We start from the raw sequence: 17281 nt of genomic DNA on the forward strand, positions 1-17281 counted from the left end.
GATATTGTTGTATAAATAAAACATTTATAAAAATTAGTAAAAGCTAGCATTTGAATTGAACTTGAGTGAAAGTTTGTTATGAGAGAAATTACGAGTTATGAAAAAGAAATTTGTTCTCTAATATATAATGTAAACCAATTATTTTTAAATATTATTGTAGAAATGAAGTATTATCAATATGTTTTGTTAATAATTGAATCAATACTTTTATTTGAACTGAGTTTATACACACAAAATCTCAATATTTTTGTTTATTTTTTAAAGAAATAAATATTTTATAAATATAAATAATTAAGGACAAATGAAGTTGTTTTGTTAGAAGTCAATCTGATTGGATGTCGTATGTATTTCTTTCCCCTTCTTTTTTTTTTCTCATAAAACAAATGATGTAATAAAGGCTTTTTCCTTCTGCACTCTTAAGTTTTTCTTCATGCACCTCCACAATTTTCTAAATTCCAAAATTGACCTTGACTTTTTATTTGAAAAATAACACATGGTTACTGGAAATTGGGATCCGGGAGTGTACTACGGATTCATCAATTCGGAACTGAATCATTTTTTTTTTCTGGATGAGGGGGTGTTCCATAAGCAAATTTTGCCTAAATTATTAATTTCCAGATTGCTGAATCTGGAATGTATATTTCTGTTACGGATTGCTGGATCTGGAATGTTTTTTTTCTGAATTCGAAATGCATATTTCTGTTACGGATTGGTAGATCTGGAATGATTTTTTTGAATGATGGATTTTTGAATGTGAAATGCATATTTTGAATTACAGATTGGTGGATCTGAAATTTTAGCGGAAGTGCCAATCCAAATTTTTTCCAGATTCCATAATCCAGAATGCAAAAAAATAAATGCAGTTCAAGTGCATTTTAGGGATTTTAAAAAATAATAGGGACTTGGTCTTTACATAACATTGTAAGGTACAGGAAGAAAAATATAGGGGTGCAGGAAGAAACTGCCTGTAATAAAAGGGAGTCCACACTGCATAAAACATGGGTTTGGGCCTTTATTTTAAAGCCCAAGAGAAAGCCCAATTTCCTAGAAATATGAAAGTCGGTCCCCGTTCATCATCGCTGTGATTCTTGTCTACTAAGGTTTTCGTTGGGAGCACTCAAAGCTATTCCTTTTTGAAGTTGTGAAAGCACTGCACACCAAAATTCAAAAGACATGGATCCCAAGCTCACCGAGGTTTCTCAGCTCTTCGATCGCTTTAAGGCTTCGTTTCTCAGGAACGACTACGACAACTGTTCCAATCTCCTTTCTCAACTAAAGGTATTTCCCACCCACCCTAACCCTAGTTTACTTATTGCCCTCAATTCCAAAATTCGCCCATCATTCCCGTTCTTTCTTCTCTTTGAAGATCCATTCTGTTGCTTTCTTTCCTTTTTTCCTTCAAATTTTTTGATTTTGAACTTGGCCTTGGAAGTGAGATAGTTGTGGGATGGGGTAGGTTGCTTCTGTCTGAGATTATTATAACAATGAACATTCTGGGTAAGGTAGATTACACTGAAAGCAACGTTATTTTATATTTAGGAGGCTTTCCTAGTTATCCCACGGTAGCAGTGTGTACTGGCAAATAAATTGGGTTTTTACCTTTGGATTTGACTCATTCAAAGAGAGGGAGTGTATGTGGAGGATAAAGTGTGTTGATATTTGCAATGGTTGAGTGATTGATTTACTCGTTCTCCACTCAAGAGCAATGATAGAAGGGGTGGTTTTGCTTGGAGAATATGACGTCTTAGTATTTATAGGGCAAGGACTTGTATGATTACTGCTACAAACAGCTTGAATTCATAGCTCCAATTTATTTAAAGTCTATATAAGATGGAGGTTTGCAAGGTCCTAGCTTCCTTTTTTTTTGGGTACATATTTGCAGCTATTGTTATTTAATTAATCATAACGTCGCTGTTTACTTGCAGGTGTTGCTGACAGGGTTCAGAAGCCTTCCACCATTGTTTGCAGATACACCTAATGCTGTTCATGAGTTAACAATAGCGAGTAACACTCTTCGCTCCAATCTATTACAATGTCCTCTTCCCCCCACCTTTTTCTGTGTTGTAAGGCCTACAGCCATTGCTCTGGCTTAGACTTATTTATTAAGTTATAGAATTTAAATTTGCTGATTCATAAAGGATATCAATATGCACTGGCTTGACTATATCCTTGTAGGCAGTAAATAAAGTTGAAACTTAACAATCCTACTTGTTGATAGAAAGATAATTTTGCTATCTGGTTGTTGAGACAACTTAGCCTTTGTTATTCTATATGAGGAATGGTTAATGTGGTTTACTCTATATTAGAAGAGAATGAAAAGAGTATAATAAATTTTGGTCATTTAAAATTAGAAAGTGTTAGATACTTGAAGGCAGCAGAATAATGAGCTAGAGCCATATTGATTAAATGAAACAAATTACTAAAAAACATCAGAATGACTGAATTATATCAGCATGAATAAGATAATAAATATTTGAAAAATGAAAATGAAAAAAATGTTAGAAGTTCTATATGTAAGATTTTTTTTTCTGTTGTTTTTTGAACTTCTAGAGCCATATTGATTAAATGAAACAAATTACTAAAAAACATCAGAATGGCTGAATCATATCAGCATGAATAAGATAATAAATATTTGAAAAATGAAAATGAAAAAAATGTTAGAAGTTCTATATGTAAGATTTATTTTTTCTGTTGGTTTTTGAACTTCTAGAGCCATATTGATTAAATGAAACAAATTACTAATTAATATATGAGTGACTGAATAATATCAGCATGAATACTACAATAAATATTTCGAAAATGAAAGGGGGAAAATGTTTGAAGTTCTATATCTAAGATTTCCTTTTTTTGTTGTTTTTTGTAACTTCTAGGGGATATATATGAGCACGCCGTTGTCCTTAGTGTGAAAATTGAGGATCAAGATGCTTTTGAGAGGGATTTCTTCCAGTTGAAACCTTATTATACAGATGCCTGGTAACTTATGCTTGTCCCTTTCTTTACATAACATATCCATTTCTAGTCTGGAACAGATGAATTTGCAACCAAAGCAAAGAATGGACATCTTCTGATTGTTCACTCATCATAAAATTGTATAGTGTATGTGTGTCAAGAAGTATAAAATAATTATCAATATTAAAGTATGATGTTATATGCAATTTTGCTTTCTTTCTTCCTTTATTGGGTTCTTGTATTTCACGGGGACTTTTTGTGTGTGGCAGCAATCGTCTTCCACCATCGCCTCAGGAGTACCCAATACTAGGTCTCAACTTGTTGAGACTACTTGTGCAGAATAGGATTGCTGAATTCCATACTGAGTTGGAATTGCTTTCATCTGCTGCTCTAGAGAATCCTTGCATTAAGCATGCTGTGGAGTTGGAACAATCTTTTATGGAAGGAGCATATAATCGTGTCTTGAGTGCTCGACAGACAGTGCCACATGATACATACGTTTATTTCATGGATCTCCTGGCAAAGACTGTCAGGTAATATTTGCTATTATTATAATTTTATTCTAATTGCATAGGGGATGATTGAACTCAAGTTATAAACATGAGGAAACTGGAACTCCTACTTGATTTCTTCATAAGTTGGGCTTATAGTTGAGGCTTTTTGCATTTTTCTTCAAACTGATTTCTAGAATGTTATCATTAAATTGAGTTATTTTTACTTTTGTAATTCTATTTGATTTGCTTCTTGCAATGGCAATTTGATGGAAGTACGACCTTTATTGTAATCTTAAAGCTCAAACACCAGCCTCTCTAGTGGTTCTATTCTTTTCCTATTGTGCATCTATATTGATTTTCTGATTAGTTTTTACCTATCTTCAAACATTCAGAGATGAAATAGCAGGTTGCAGTGAGAAGGCATATGACTATCTTTCAATTAAGGATGCTAAGCAAATGTTATTGTTCTCATCAGATCAGGAACTTCTGGAATATATTAAAGAGGTGAACTATGTTATGACCCATTAATTTTTGTGTTTTTTTGGCGGGGGGGGGGGGGGGGGGGGGGAGGGAGGTGCTGTTATTGGAGCTGGGCATGAGATTGGACTTGAGATTTGGAATTGGACACAAGCTTGAGAATTGGAATTGAACCTTAGATCTGTAATAATGATGATGTTTCAAAGTCCTTTTAGAATTGAAAAGACAATTCCATGGAGTTGTAATACTAATAATAACCACACTTTAACAATTCCTAACCTCTACCTCTAAATCAATTTCCAACCTCACTCCCCTCTACCATCCTTTTTTTTTTCCGCTCTGCCTGCCACCATCACTACAGTCCATTGTCTGTGTTACTATTGTCATTACCAATAACCTCTACCACTAACCACCAAGATACCACCACTTCAATTGTCATCACCAAGACCACCATAACTATTGTTGTCATCACCCTTGCCCCACTGCTGTGACCAGTGCACCACTTATGGTTCCCTGTTACCATGACTTGTGACCGTTTTTGCCATCATCACTAGCAAATTATTATTTTTATTCAAACATGACATAACTGATCCTGTAACAAAATGAAATTGAAGTTAAACTTTATAATTCTACTAATTATTTGTACAACCCAAATCTATAAGTTATGATCTAAAGTATTCCGATTCTAATAGAATCCGAATTGGAATTATAATTATAATTCTATTTCCATGTACCAAACGGACATGGGAAATCATTCATATCTCTTTCCACAATTACATTTGTTCTTTCTCATGTTCTAAAGTTATTATCTACTGATTGAAGGAACATCCTGAGTGGGAGATCAAGACTGGTAGTGTCTTTTTCCAAAAGGCAAAAGAATCTGCACCGTGCAAAGAGATACCCTCTCTGCAGCTTATCAACCAGACACTTAGTTATGCTAGGGAGTTGGAGAGGATTGTCTGAAAAGATATGCGAAGGCGGCTTTTGTATTTCAAAATTTCTTGGTGTATGGATAATATAGCTGCTAATATTGTCTTCTGAAATTGTTCAATTCTCATTCCATCCGAAACTAAAAATTTGTTCATCACTGTATTTTGATCATTTAGGTGGCTGTATGTTACTTTCATTTTTTTACCTCGTGCTCTAGAACATGAAAAAGATGTTTCATACTTACATTTCTTTTATGATTACATATTCATGATTCTGTAGTCTAAATTTCAAACCCATAAAAAAGTTCAAACCCAAAATATGGGGATATGATTTTTCTTAGTCATGCATATTTTTGGTCGCTTGAATTTTTCCTCAGGTTAATGGCCACTTTCGAAAATTTAGAATGATGGTGTGCTTGGCTGTTGCGTTTTGTTTTTCTAAAGCAAATGTCATCAGCCTATTGTATACGGTAGCTAAATAGTAGTTAGGGAAAATTATTGAGATCTGATTCTTTTATTGTAATTTGTGAACCATTATGGATGGTTGTTTTTGTGTTCAATCACGACGTTAAAAATATTTGCTTCCAATAAACACTTTTGCATTTACACTATCAAAGTTTAATTTGTGACCCAATGATCTTTTTATTCTTTAAAGTATACATTTTTAATTTATGTCCGAATGATCTATTTATTATTTTAAAAGATTATATATATTTCTTAATTTATGTCTCAATGAATTTTTCTTATTTAAAAGTGTATATTATTTTTCTAAAAGCCTTCAAAATTAAATCGTTTTTTATATTCTTTTTAAATAATTTCTTACATATTATCGTTAAAATGTAATTTAGTCCACGTATAAACAGTTTAAAAATTTATTTTTATTAATAATATAGAGGGACTAAATTGCATTTTAATAATAGCATGTAGGGATTTATTTAAAATGAAACAAAAATTTCAAAAACAAAAGTTATTCATTTTATTTAAATTTTAAAACTAAATTAAAATTTCTATACACTTTCAAAGGACTAAATTGAGTATTATACAATAATTTGTAAGTGAATGTAGTATGTTCAGTTGTAAGTATAAATTTTTAGTGAAATACTACAATTTTAGGTATTCAATTAGTGTTGAAATTTAACGGAATAATTATTGAAATGAGTTCGTTTGGTCAATTAAAAAGTGAATAACTGAATTTTAAAAAAAGTTCTTAATATAATAAATTTGTAACATAATCACATATTAATAGGTTTTTATATTTATATATACACACATTTTTAAATTACCAATATACTAAATTATTTTTTATTAGTACTGCTTTTAAAATTATTTTCTTATTATTTATTAGTACAAAACAGAAATATGCATAATATTTAATAAGGGAAATCGAGGAAAACAAAAATCAAATTACATAGAAAACAATTTTTTTATAAAACGGGCTAACACAATTTTTTCTAAAATATGCAAAGAATTTAAGGGTTATACTTATAAATTACTTGCCTACATTTTGCCAATATTTTTTTAAAAGGTACTATTATCTTCTAATTAAAATAATTGGTTCCCTTATATAAATTCAATGTGATATAGTAAGGTAGGTAGTTAATATGGTTAAACTCGATATTTTTCTAATAGGAAAACAAATTTTTCATTTATCTTCTAAAATTTTGTCAAGATATTAGAGATTCTTTATCTTTTCGTACATGGATAGAGACAAATTAATGAAATATTTATTGATAAGATCTTTTATTAGTGGTGATTTTATTTCTTATAAACTCATAATTGATGTAAGAAGCTAAAATATAATTATTATTATTTAAATATGTTATGATGTTATTTTGATAATAAAAAATAAATTGGAGGATATCAACCAAAAAACTTTATAAATAGAGGATGTCCTTCCAAAAAATAAGATAAGTATTATTCCAAACAATACATACCACACTTATAAATTTTATCGTCGGAGTATTGTTTACAAATGGAGTCCCCTCATTCCTTTGTGATTTTCAAACATCAAGAAGTTGCAGTCACAGAGAGATCATCTCAAAGACCACCTTCATTCATTCGACCTTAGTTCGACGAGAACATTTGATGCCTACAGTGAGATAAATAAAACTAGTCCTAGTTCCTTAAACTTGTGATTAATTATACGGTAATTTCAGACTTTTTAGACATAAAACAGGTAAAGGTGTAAAACAAATATTCTTTCTTTATCTCTAATTATGATTATCAATTATTAATATTTTTTAGAAGTTACACTGTTTCAATGTTCTTTATTTGTCTTATTTGTTTTTTGGTATAATACAATTGTTCCTTGTACGTTTACTCTATTTTAATGGTATGTTTGACCATAATTTTGAAATGCATATCATTTATACAACGAAACATAATGAAAGAAAAAAATGTGTTATCCATTTTTTGAAAATGAATCACTTGTTTCTTTATTACCATGTAATTTTGCATATTAAAAAAAACTATTTTTCTTAAGGGTGAAAATAGACCAACTTTTTTTTATCAATTCTTTTTCACTAAATTAAAATTTCTACCATTTTTATTCATTATCTAGCGTTGTTATATATATTATATACAAATTCTTGAACCATGAAATTTTTCTTTGAAAAATATTTAATCTAAATGCTTAAAGTGAAAAAACTTGACACGTGGCAAGATGATAGGTCTATTAACTAGATATTTAAAAAAATAGAATTTAAGAATATTTGATATGATTGATGGAATGTAACTAGTCATAGACTTTATTTAAGTTAAATTTATACTGTCAATTTTTTTATTATGAACTATTTGTTTTGTGAGACATGATAAGACACATATTCGGAGTCCCTCCGACCTGAATTTACTCCAGAGGAAATTATATTCGGAGACTCTTTAACCTTGATTTATTCTAGATGAAATTTTATTCGAAGTCCCTCTGACCTAGATTTACTATAGTTGAAATTATGTTTTGAACCCCCCTACCAAGTCCAGGAGACAGCAATAAACACAAATCTATTTTTTTTGTCTGAAATCAAATATACTTTTTCGAGCATAAATAAAGACCTACTTTTTCGTCCAAAATTGTATCTACTTTCTTGAGCATAAACACACATACTTTTCTGAGCATAAACCCAAATATACTTTTCCAAGCATAAACACATATATACTTTTTCATCCAAAATTGGATATACTTGTCTGATCTCAAATATACTTTTTTGAGCATTAACACAAATATACTTTTTTTTGTCAAGAATCGGATCTACTTTTTTGATTTTGTATCTATTTTTTCGAGCATAAACATAATTCTAATTTTCTGTTTAAAATTGGATCTACTTTTCAATTCAAAACTGGATCTACTTTTCCGATATTGAATATACTTTTCTGAGCATAAACACAAATCTACTCTTCAAAATCAGATCTACTTTTTCGATCTCAGATATACTTTTTCGTCTAAAATCACATCTACTTTTTTATTTTATTTTTTATCTTATTTTTTATCTCGGATCTACTTTTCTGAGCATAAACACAAATCTATTTCTCCGTCCAAAATCGGATCTACTTTCCCGAGGATAAACACATATTTACTTTTTAATTGAAAATCAGATCTATTTTTTCGAGCATAAACATGAATTTATTTTTCCGTCTAAAATTGAATCTATTTTTCTATCTAAAATCGATTCTATTTTTTGATCTCAAATTTAATTTTCTGCCCAAAATAGGATCTATTTTTCTTAGCATAAACATGTATATGCTTTTACATTTAAAGACCATAAATCTATTTGAGTAAGGTTAGTATTTAACGTGAATTAGAATTTTTTTTATTTGATATATTAATGTTTGTTTGTAATACTTTTGTGTGTCTTTAGTAAAATTGGCTAACAACATAAATAATTATCTAAAAACAATTGTGCTCAGGTAACATAATTAAAATAAAGGATCTTAAACTCATATAAGTGTTTTAAAAGCGTGTAAAAGTAAAGTGTTCACAAAACAAACAAAGGGAAAGATTAGAGGGTTTACACTAATTTTCCATCAATCACCAATTTGCACGAATTTATCTAAGATAAATCAATGGAGAGGTGGACAATGTTTGTATGTTCCAAGGCAACTTCAAAACCAACGCCATAGAAGTTGACAATATCATTATTCAAAACTTCAATAATCTTGTTCAGGTCGGCTATTGTTTTGTTCAAATCGGTTAACGACTCTTTTTCAAACAAGTCTAAAGGTAGATGTAACCCTAACTTAATAAACACAATATCATAAAAAAAGTAGAATGGACCAGTGGGATCAGTAGAGTCATCCCTGCAAACCAATTCGTCTTGGTCACACACGACTACTTTGATGAGGTTTTCATTAGTCTTACTTAGGGAACCAATTTCCCAAAAATCTCTATCATTTTTCCAAGAGGTATAAGAGGAAGTTTCTCTAATAAACTCTTTCCTTGCCTAAGGGTAGGCGGAAGCATAATCCATTTTTTGAAATGTGAAAACAACAACCAACAAGCATGATAAACCACCACCAGAAAAACACTTAACGATGAAAAAAGGTAAAACATACCTAGGAGGTGCAGAGGAACGCAGAGGAACTTCGACAACGAAAAGGGGAATATGAAAGGGTGAAATAGAGAATAAGTGAGAAAAGAAGGAGGAAGAGTGAAGCTTATTTTAAAAAAAAGGTAACGGAAACATTTATTTTTTGATGGGCTGCTAGATGAGTGGCATGTGTGCATATGCATTTATAACTCTGAGACCCACGTCCTCTCATAAAGTGCCTTGAGCCATGTGCAAATCCGTTTTTGATACAAAAGTTATTTTTCATGTAAGTACGAACAAATGTCTTTGTCCCGCTCGCTCGAGGTTAGAGGGCTCTTTACCGTTTGAGTCATATCAGTCATATGCCGATGATATTGATCGGACATAAAACCGATGTGATATAGTCAGGTAAGTAGTTAATATGGTTAAGCTTGGTATTTGTCCGACAAGGAAACAAGTTTTTCATTCCTTGTTTATCTCCTAAAATTTTGCCAATATATCATGAATTCTTTATCTTTCGGTTACATGGAGATGGAAAAAAACTAATGGAATATTGATCGACATTGACAAGGTCTTTTATTCAAATGAAATGATTTTTATTCCTTATAAACTCATAATTAATATGATTGTTATTATTGAAATATGTTATTATGATGATAAAAAATAAATGAAAAGATATCAGCTAAAAAATCTCTCTAAATAGAGATTAAAAAAAAAGATAAGTATTATTTCAAATAATTTATACTACAATAACTTAATTATTGAAGTATTGTCTTGCAACTCCCTCATTCTTTTATGATTTCTTAACATAAAAAAGTAACAGTAACAAAAAAATTATCTTGAGGACCACCTTTAATCATCCCTAAACTCAACCTTGCGAGAACATGTATAGTAGAAAGATAATTGTTTAATTTTGATTGAAAAATAGTATTAAAAACACCATAATTGAAAATAAGTATGATGACGTTTTTGGTAGCGCCACAACTATCTGTAAGCCCCACAACCGTGACACCTAATTGAAATTAACCTTTTTTTTGTAACTAATAAAAAAGGGAAGGATACAAAATAGTTACAGAAACAATTGAAAAACGTGGCTGATACAATGAAAGTGCTTAAATTGTGGGCAGAGATACAATCCTTGAAATATGACAAGACCATACATTAGATCAGATCCAAAGTCCTTTTCTATTTAAATCATTGAAACCCCTCCCTTAATAACTCAACGTCAACGCAATCCTTTGAGCATGCCACATCAATTTCACATCTAACTTACAAACACACTCACACTCTCTGAATCACACTAAAAACTGTCTTTGAAAATAATAAAAACAATTTAGATTGTGTTCATTTTGCATAAGCAGAAGCAGGGATATAGATCAGTAGATCTAGATTCCTGGAAGGTGCAAGTGTTAGTTGCATTGGTCCCTACATTATTATGTTAGTATTAGTCTACTTACTACACTCACTTCCACCTAAATCAAGTCCAAATAGTCAATCTCAAAAGCAAAACAAACACAGTGAGAGTGAGAGTGAGTGTGTGTGAGTGAGTGTGGTAGTGAGGAAAATGGGTTTCACCTTCACCACCATGACCCTCAACTTGCTCCTCCTAATAGCCATGGTGGCCACCAACATCCTCTCCCTCTACCACCTCTCCTCCACCCTCCAATCCCCCAAATCCCCTAAACCACCCCCACCTGTCCCCGACCAACTCCTCCACCAGCTTCACACCATACGCGCCACCATCAACCACCTCACGCGCCTTCAGAACACTAACCCAACAAAAAAATCAACCATCCCCTCAGATCTACTCCTCTACTCACAACTATCCCCAATTGCTTCATCATGCCATAATCATCCCGAACTCCTTCATAAGTACATGACCTACACCCCCTTCTCTCTCTGCCCCTCCGATTCCGACCTCGCCGAATCCCTAATCCTTCGGGGCTGCCACCCCCTCCCCCGCCGCCGCTGCTTCTCCCAAACGCCACAGAAACCCATTTCCCCAAATTCCCTCCCGCAAAACCCCTTTCCCTCCTCCCTCCCCGACAACGCCGTCGTTTGGGACCACTACACCTGCAAATCCTTTGATTGCATCAACAGGCAAAACCCTAACCTCGGCTTCGACCCCTCACGCGACGTTTCCAAGTTCAATTCCTACAAGAGCGACTTGGATCTCCCGATTAACCAGCTGTTCCAGATCGCAAAGGCGGCGAAGTCGGTGCTCCGCCTCGGACTCGACGTCGGTGGCGGCACCGGGTCATTCGCCGCCGCGATGAAGCTCCGCAATGTGACGGTGGTGACCACGACGATGAACGTGGCGGCGCCGAACAGCGAGGCCGTCGCGCTGCGGGGGCTGGTGCCGCTGCACGTGCCGTTGCAGCAGCGGCTTCCGCTGTTCGATGGAGTGGTGGATCTGGTGCGGTGCGGGCGCGCCGTGAACCGGTGGATCCCGATGACGGTGTTGGAGTTTCTGCTGTTTGATGTTGATAGGGTGCTCAGGGGTGGAGGGTACCTTTGGGTGGACCATTTTTTCAGCAAAAGGGTGGACCTTGAGAAGGTTTATGCGCCATTGATTGGGAAATTGGGCTACAAGAAGGTGAAGTGGGCGATGGGGAATAAGACCGATGCTGGTGGCGTCAAGAATGGTGAAGTTTTCTTAACCGCGTTGCTGCAGAAGCCTGTATCCAGATGAGGGTGTTTACACGTAAAGAGGTAGATAATTTGCAAATTAGCTCTATAACATTGTTTTAGTTAAGAATCTAACAAGAACAGTTTAACCTCTATACAGTGCTCATTGATCTTAAATCAAAGTAGATGCTGTAGAAGTCAATATCCTTGTTGTTAATTGCTTTATCTATTTTATTGAAACCAGCCCTCACTCCTAGGTGGAAGCCAATTTCACAAGTTTCTTGGTAGTAATTTAATTAGGAAGCTAGGTTTTATTTGAAGAGATTAATTTTACAAGTCAATAACCTATAAAAAGTTATGGTAAGTATGTAGAACTCTTTAGGTATGTAATGTAAAAGTCAGTACTTATCATACATTGCAATAATTTGTGATTGGATAACTGTGTAAACTCTCTTGTATTGGTTATTTGCTTAATTGGAATGTGTTTATTTATTTATAATAATGTAAATATGTTATTTTTTAATGTCATGTATAAGTTTCCATATATAGTCCAATTATTGATTTTTATAGTAATTACAAAAGTTATGCATCGGATAAGTTGTCGTTGATTGATAATGTAAACTTATTTACATTGACCTACGAAAATTAAATAAATGATTAATCAATAAAATAATGGTGATTTTTTGGTGTTATACCTTAAAAAAAGGTTTGATGCTTCAGTTTATACCGAGATTTTTTTTTTTTATTGGATAAGTCTCCGTTTAAATAAGGTAGGAATGTATTTTTTTTGCCTCCTAATATAATCTATAGTTCATTTTGTGATTATTAATTTGAGGTTATTAATGTGAGTTTAAATTTGATGCACTGTTTGAAAAAGAGGAGGGGGGCTTACGATGCCAACTATTGTTTAGGTGTTGATGTTTACAATATATCAAACTTGTATAGCATTAGAAATGGACTAGAATTAGCTCCACCTTAAAAGCTTGCTTAAGAGAAGATGATTGTTCAAGTTTACAAATTACAAGGAGTACTTTGGCTAAATTCCTGGTTGATGTTGGACATCTTAACAAATCCTAATAATATTTGTGATTTTGTTGGATTAATTAAATTATTGTGCCTTTAATAATGTATAAGGCTGGGCCTGATTGGTGGAAGCACCAAAGGGTCATCTCTTCTATTGTGTGTTTGGTGGGTCATTCTATCACAAGCATGGAATAGTACCTGGGGTTTGCCTTGTTTTGTGTAATGTGCCGGCTTGCTTCATTCAAGCAATATATATCATAGATTGCATTCTAGAAACATTGGATTTTGACTGGAAAGTAAATCTCACTTTAACTAGTGTCTACCAGTTGAGACAATTTGAGTACACTAGTTGCAATATGATATGGTCTTTATACTTCTTAGAAGGAGCTGTCTGTTAATGTTGATGAACTTGGGCAATGAAGCGTTGAAATATTCTAACAAACTAAACTTGAATGAAATGACTGAGTTACAATAGGATGTCCAAAACCATGTGGGGGGACAGGGTAGTAGGGATCAGTAAATGAGGGCAGGGGATATCTCTGATTCAACTTCTAAGATTGGCTGAAACATTGTTGGATAATGTTCTGTGAAACAAACTTAATGGGAATTAAACGTAAGTAGAGTGTGCTATGGCTTGTAAGTAATTCTATTACTCTGCAACCTCGTATTTGTGTCTGAGATCTGATTATTTTCGCCCTGTTTTGCACATTGTAGTTTGATATATGGTGTAAGGACGATAAGCATGTGGGTTTATCCCGATTTCCTTGGTCATAGGTGTTTATGGGAGCACGTAATGAAGCAATTTTGATGCCCAGTGATGGATGATAACCCGTTGAAACAAAGATAGAAGGAAGTGGATGACAGGTGTATATCCGTGGGGACTTGGGAAACCTGGTTCAGCAAATAGTTTTTGTCATAGTTTTTACTTCTATTTCATTAAATTGTTATGCCTTATTAATTGTTTTGAAATAAATTTAAGAAACATCATTGCCTGCTTCCCATTTATCATGCTCGATCGTCCTGTGAATATGAATAATTTATTTATCGTTGTTGCAAATCTTGTGTGAATATGAATTCAACATGAAAAATAAATAAGTTCCTGGTTATTTTCACACCGTAACTTACTAATACCAACCCTCTAGTCTTATTTTACTAAAGATTTGGGTGAATTGAGTTTGGCTAATTCTTCCAGCACGATCCACTTCTAAATTTTCAAAATTTTCTTCATTCTGAAATTGAAAATCTGAAATACAAGAAAATACAATTTGGAAAGATAAATTTGGAATAGATTTATGTTTTGGAAATGAAATTTCAGAATAGTAGTAGAACTAGAAGTGTGATGCATGTGAATATAAAATTGTATTATACTTTTTTGTTTTTTAGGTGACTTGCTCCAAAATAGTTAGATCATTTTAAAAAAAAGATACACTTTCAAGATTGGTTCTTACAAATCGATGTTGAAAGGTTAATCATATCACATTAAATATCAATTGTAATCATAATTGATGGTGTAAACTAGTCACCACAACCACTATTGAAAGTAACAAACTTTCAACACTAGTTACAATAAGAATCATTATTAAAAGTAATTTTCAATATCAATCACTAATTCGAGACTGAAAATTCATACTTTTAACTATGTTCTATCTAACATTAATTCTAAAAATGAATTTAAAATACTTAAAAAACTAGTGTTAAATAGATATTTTATTGTCAGAAAATCAGAATATATATTTAGATAAGATTATATATAAATTGCACATTATACAAATTAATCTTCTTTTATAAATTACATTAAATTCAAAATTAATGGATCTACGGGTCAACTTATTACCATGCTAGCCTATTTTTTACTAAGACGGGTCAAATTCTCAATTCATCTTATGGCTAGCAAATACAGTATGACATATTATCTTAATTTAAAATTAAAAAATGAATATAAATAATCCGTTTTGTCACATCTATGTATAACATATTATTTGACATTAAAAAACAAAACGAATCTAAATAATATGTTTTGGCATACTTATATTAGTAAACTATATTATATGTTGTCATCATCAATACATGCTCAAGTATGATGCAATTAGAATTACTATGTTATGCTGGATTATGATTTGATGGTGCAAGGTCGTATATAAGTATGAAATTACATGTTCTTGCAATAGAGTACGGGAAAAATAATAGGAAGAGGTTTACTTTTTATCAATGATGAAATATGTTTATAAATATCGATCCAATAGGCCTTGTAAATAATAAATAGTTTAAAGATTGAATGAAAGTTTCTAGTCAAAATACTAAAATAGAACAAAATAAACGGCCATTAGTTTTGTTTGAAAAAGACTGCCAGAAAAGTTGAATCTGAAAAAAATAATCTCCTTTCTGTTCTTTTGTGAACTATAAGGATAGTGTAATTATGCTAAGTCAAACAATAGTTTTAACTTGATGGAAGATTTATTAAAACATCTTCAAAAATTTAGTCCGACGATAACACGTAATTTTAACAAAACGAGAAAATGAAAAATTTATTTTCTTACTTTTTATATTTGTTTGTCATCCAATTCTCAATTAATTAACTAAATTTTATTATGTAAATTGCAAGATACTACACAAGTATTTTTTTGGATTGTAATTATTCTTGGTTAACTTGTCGAGTATTGTTTTGAGATGTAATGACTCCTATCTAACTCATCTAACATTCTTTTAGAATGTAACAACTTATGGCTAACCTGTCGAATATTCTTTCAACACTTAGGCACTATTGATTAAAATCTCGAGTATTCTTTTGTAACATAGTCACTATTATTTAAATCACTGAGTATTTTTTTTTGCACGCAACTACTCTTAAATGAAGGATGACTAAAGAGTGATCTAAAACATGAAAGAGTTTGCTAACTAGAGAGAGTATTGTCTTATAACATATATATGGTTTAACTTCTCTACTAGTTTACTAATGAAAATTGTAACACCCTAAAATATACAAAACATTTTACCAAAGGTAATAAAATAAAACAATGCTCTTCACTTTGTTCCCAAAGTCCCTCCTGCATGTTCCCAAAGTCCCTCCTGCATCTGTACATATATTTGCTTGTGTACATAATACAATCAACACATGCAAGGGTAAGTTAACAAAAATAAAATTATAACATATAAAAATAGAAGTAAAAAAAAATCAAATAGATTAATCATTCATATAGATAATTCCATTTTTATTTTTCCATAAATCATAGTCATATAATACTCAATACAAATCACCTAATACTCAATACAAATCACCACAATCCAACTACATTTCAATACCATCATCAACAACCATTTAACTTTCATTCTTTCACATACAAGACATATCATTCACATATAATACATATTGAATTTAAGATTTCTGAAATCAATTACACATATATCTCAAATTCATACACCTTCCATCATTCATGCCAATCTATATCAATTATAAGTTTCAAATTTCAATGATCATACAATATCTCTCATATATATAATATTACATACTATTTAATCACACAACATTTAAACTTTCACAAATCAATTGAATTTACAAACAAATGTCTACTTTGCATTAAACAAAAAAAAAAGAGTTCATGCATAATTCAAATCATTAAAAGACAAGAAGAAAAGAAAAGAAAGAATTTTTTAAGGCTAGCTTAAGTGAGAATTTATAGCTTAAGTGAGAATGAACTTTTAACTCGAGCGATAATTTTTAGCTTAAGTGGGAATGGATTCGCTTGAGTAAAATTTTTCTCACTTGAGCGAAAGTAAGGTCGAGACCAAACTAAGTTGTAGTGAATTTTCAGCCAGATTTCGCTTGACCGAAAATTTGTCGCCTGAGCAAAAATATCAGGACTTAAGCAACCTAACAGACTTAACTTCAAACCTTCATCCAAAATCAACACTCCAAAATCATTCATAACACAATCCACAACATTCAAGAACTTATTTAACATAAAAAAGACTTAAATACTAAATTATCAAAATTTAATATTTCTACTAGTTAAAACAACATTCTTGTAAGAGAAATTGAAGTTTGGGAGCACGTATCATCCACAGATATTATAGCTTAGGGTACTATTATAAAGCTAAAGTTAGCTTCCCTTACTTTAAATTACCTTAAATTCTATGTCAGTTGGAATTTCAGCTTCAATAGGGAAACCACTCCAGAGTATAAGAACTTAAAACATGTTATCCAAACATCCCCAAATTTCAGTATATGGTAAAACAAGTTGAGGGAAACACTTTTCTCAACCAT

General features: G+C 32.0%; 2 protein-coding genes across 3 annotated transcripts; both read left to right on the forward strand.

Moving 5' to 3' along the window:
* The first annotated feature begins 1072 nt into the window (after nt 1–1072).
* LOC137811748 (26S proteasome non-ATPase regulatory subunit 8 homolog A) lies at nt 1073–5093 on the forward strand. The gene is made up of 6 exons (XM_068613581.1): nt 1073–1278; nt 1926–2004; nt 2871–2973; nt 3219–3482; nt 3836–3947; nt 4743–5093. Exons 1-6 carry the CDS (start codon nt 1174–1176, stop codon nt 4881–4883), a joined length of 804 nt encoding a protein of 267 aa, XP_068469682.1. The 5' UTR covers nt 1073–1173; the 3' UTR covers nt 4884–5093.
* Nucleotides 5094–10426: 5333 nt separating this feature from the next.
* LOC137811749 (probable methyltransferase At1g29790) lies at nt 10427–14132 on the forward strand. 2 transcript variants are annotated; one of them, XM_068613582.1, is made up of 2 exons: nt 10427–12081; nt 13735–14132. In XM_068613582.1, the coding sequence occupies exon 1, from the start codon at nt 10934–10936 to the stop codon at nt 12059–12061; it is 1128 nt and encodes a 375-aa protein (XP_068469683.1). In that variant the 5' UTR covers nt 10427–10933; the 3' UTR covers nt 12062–12081; nt 13735–14132. The 2 variants fall into 2 exon arrangements, with proteins under 2 accessions (XP_068469683.1, XP_068469684.1); XM_068613583.1 differs by having other exon boundaries at nt 13795–14132.
* The last annotated feature ends 3149 nt before the right edge of the window (nt 14133–17281 follow it).

The sequence above is a fragment of the Phaseolus vulgaris genome, chromosome 2 (genome assembly GCF_000499845.2).
Source record: "Phaseolus vulgaris cultivar G19833 chromosome 2, P. vulgaris v2.0, whole genome shotgun sequence".
NCBI lineage: Eukaryota > Viridiplantae > Streptophyta > Magnoliopsida > Fabales > Fabaceae > Phaseolus > Phaseolus vulgaris.

Excerpts from the sequence above, each read along its gene's own strand:
- LOC137811748 (XM_068613581.1), top strand. The coding sequence starts at position 1,174 with ATGGATCCCAAGCTCACCGAGGTTTCTCAGCTCTTCGATCGCTTTAAG. Across the intron at positions 1,279-1,925 it reads ATCTCCTTTCTCAACTAAAG|GTGTTGCTGACAGGGTTCAG; the intron begins GTATTTCCCACC and ends GTTTACTTGCAG. Across the intron at positions 2,974-3,218 it reads CCTTATTATACAGATGCCTG|CAATCGTCTTCCACCATCGC; the intron begins GTAACTTATGCT and ends TGTGTGTGGCAG.
- LOC137811749 (XM_068613582.1), top strand. The coding sequence starts at position 10,934 with ATGGGTTTCACCTTCACCACCATGACCCTCAACTTGCTCCTCCTAATA.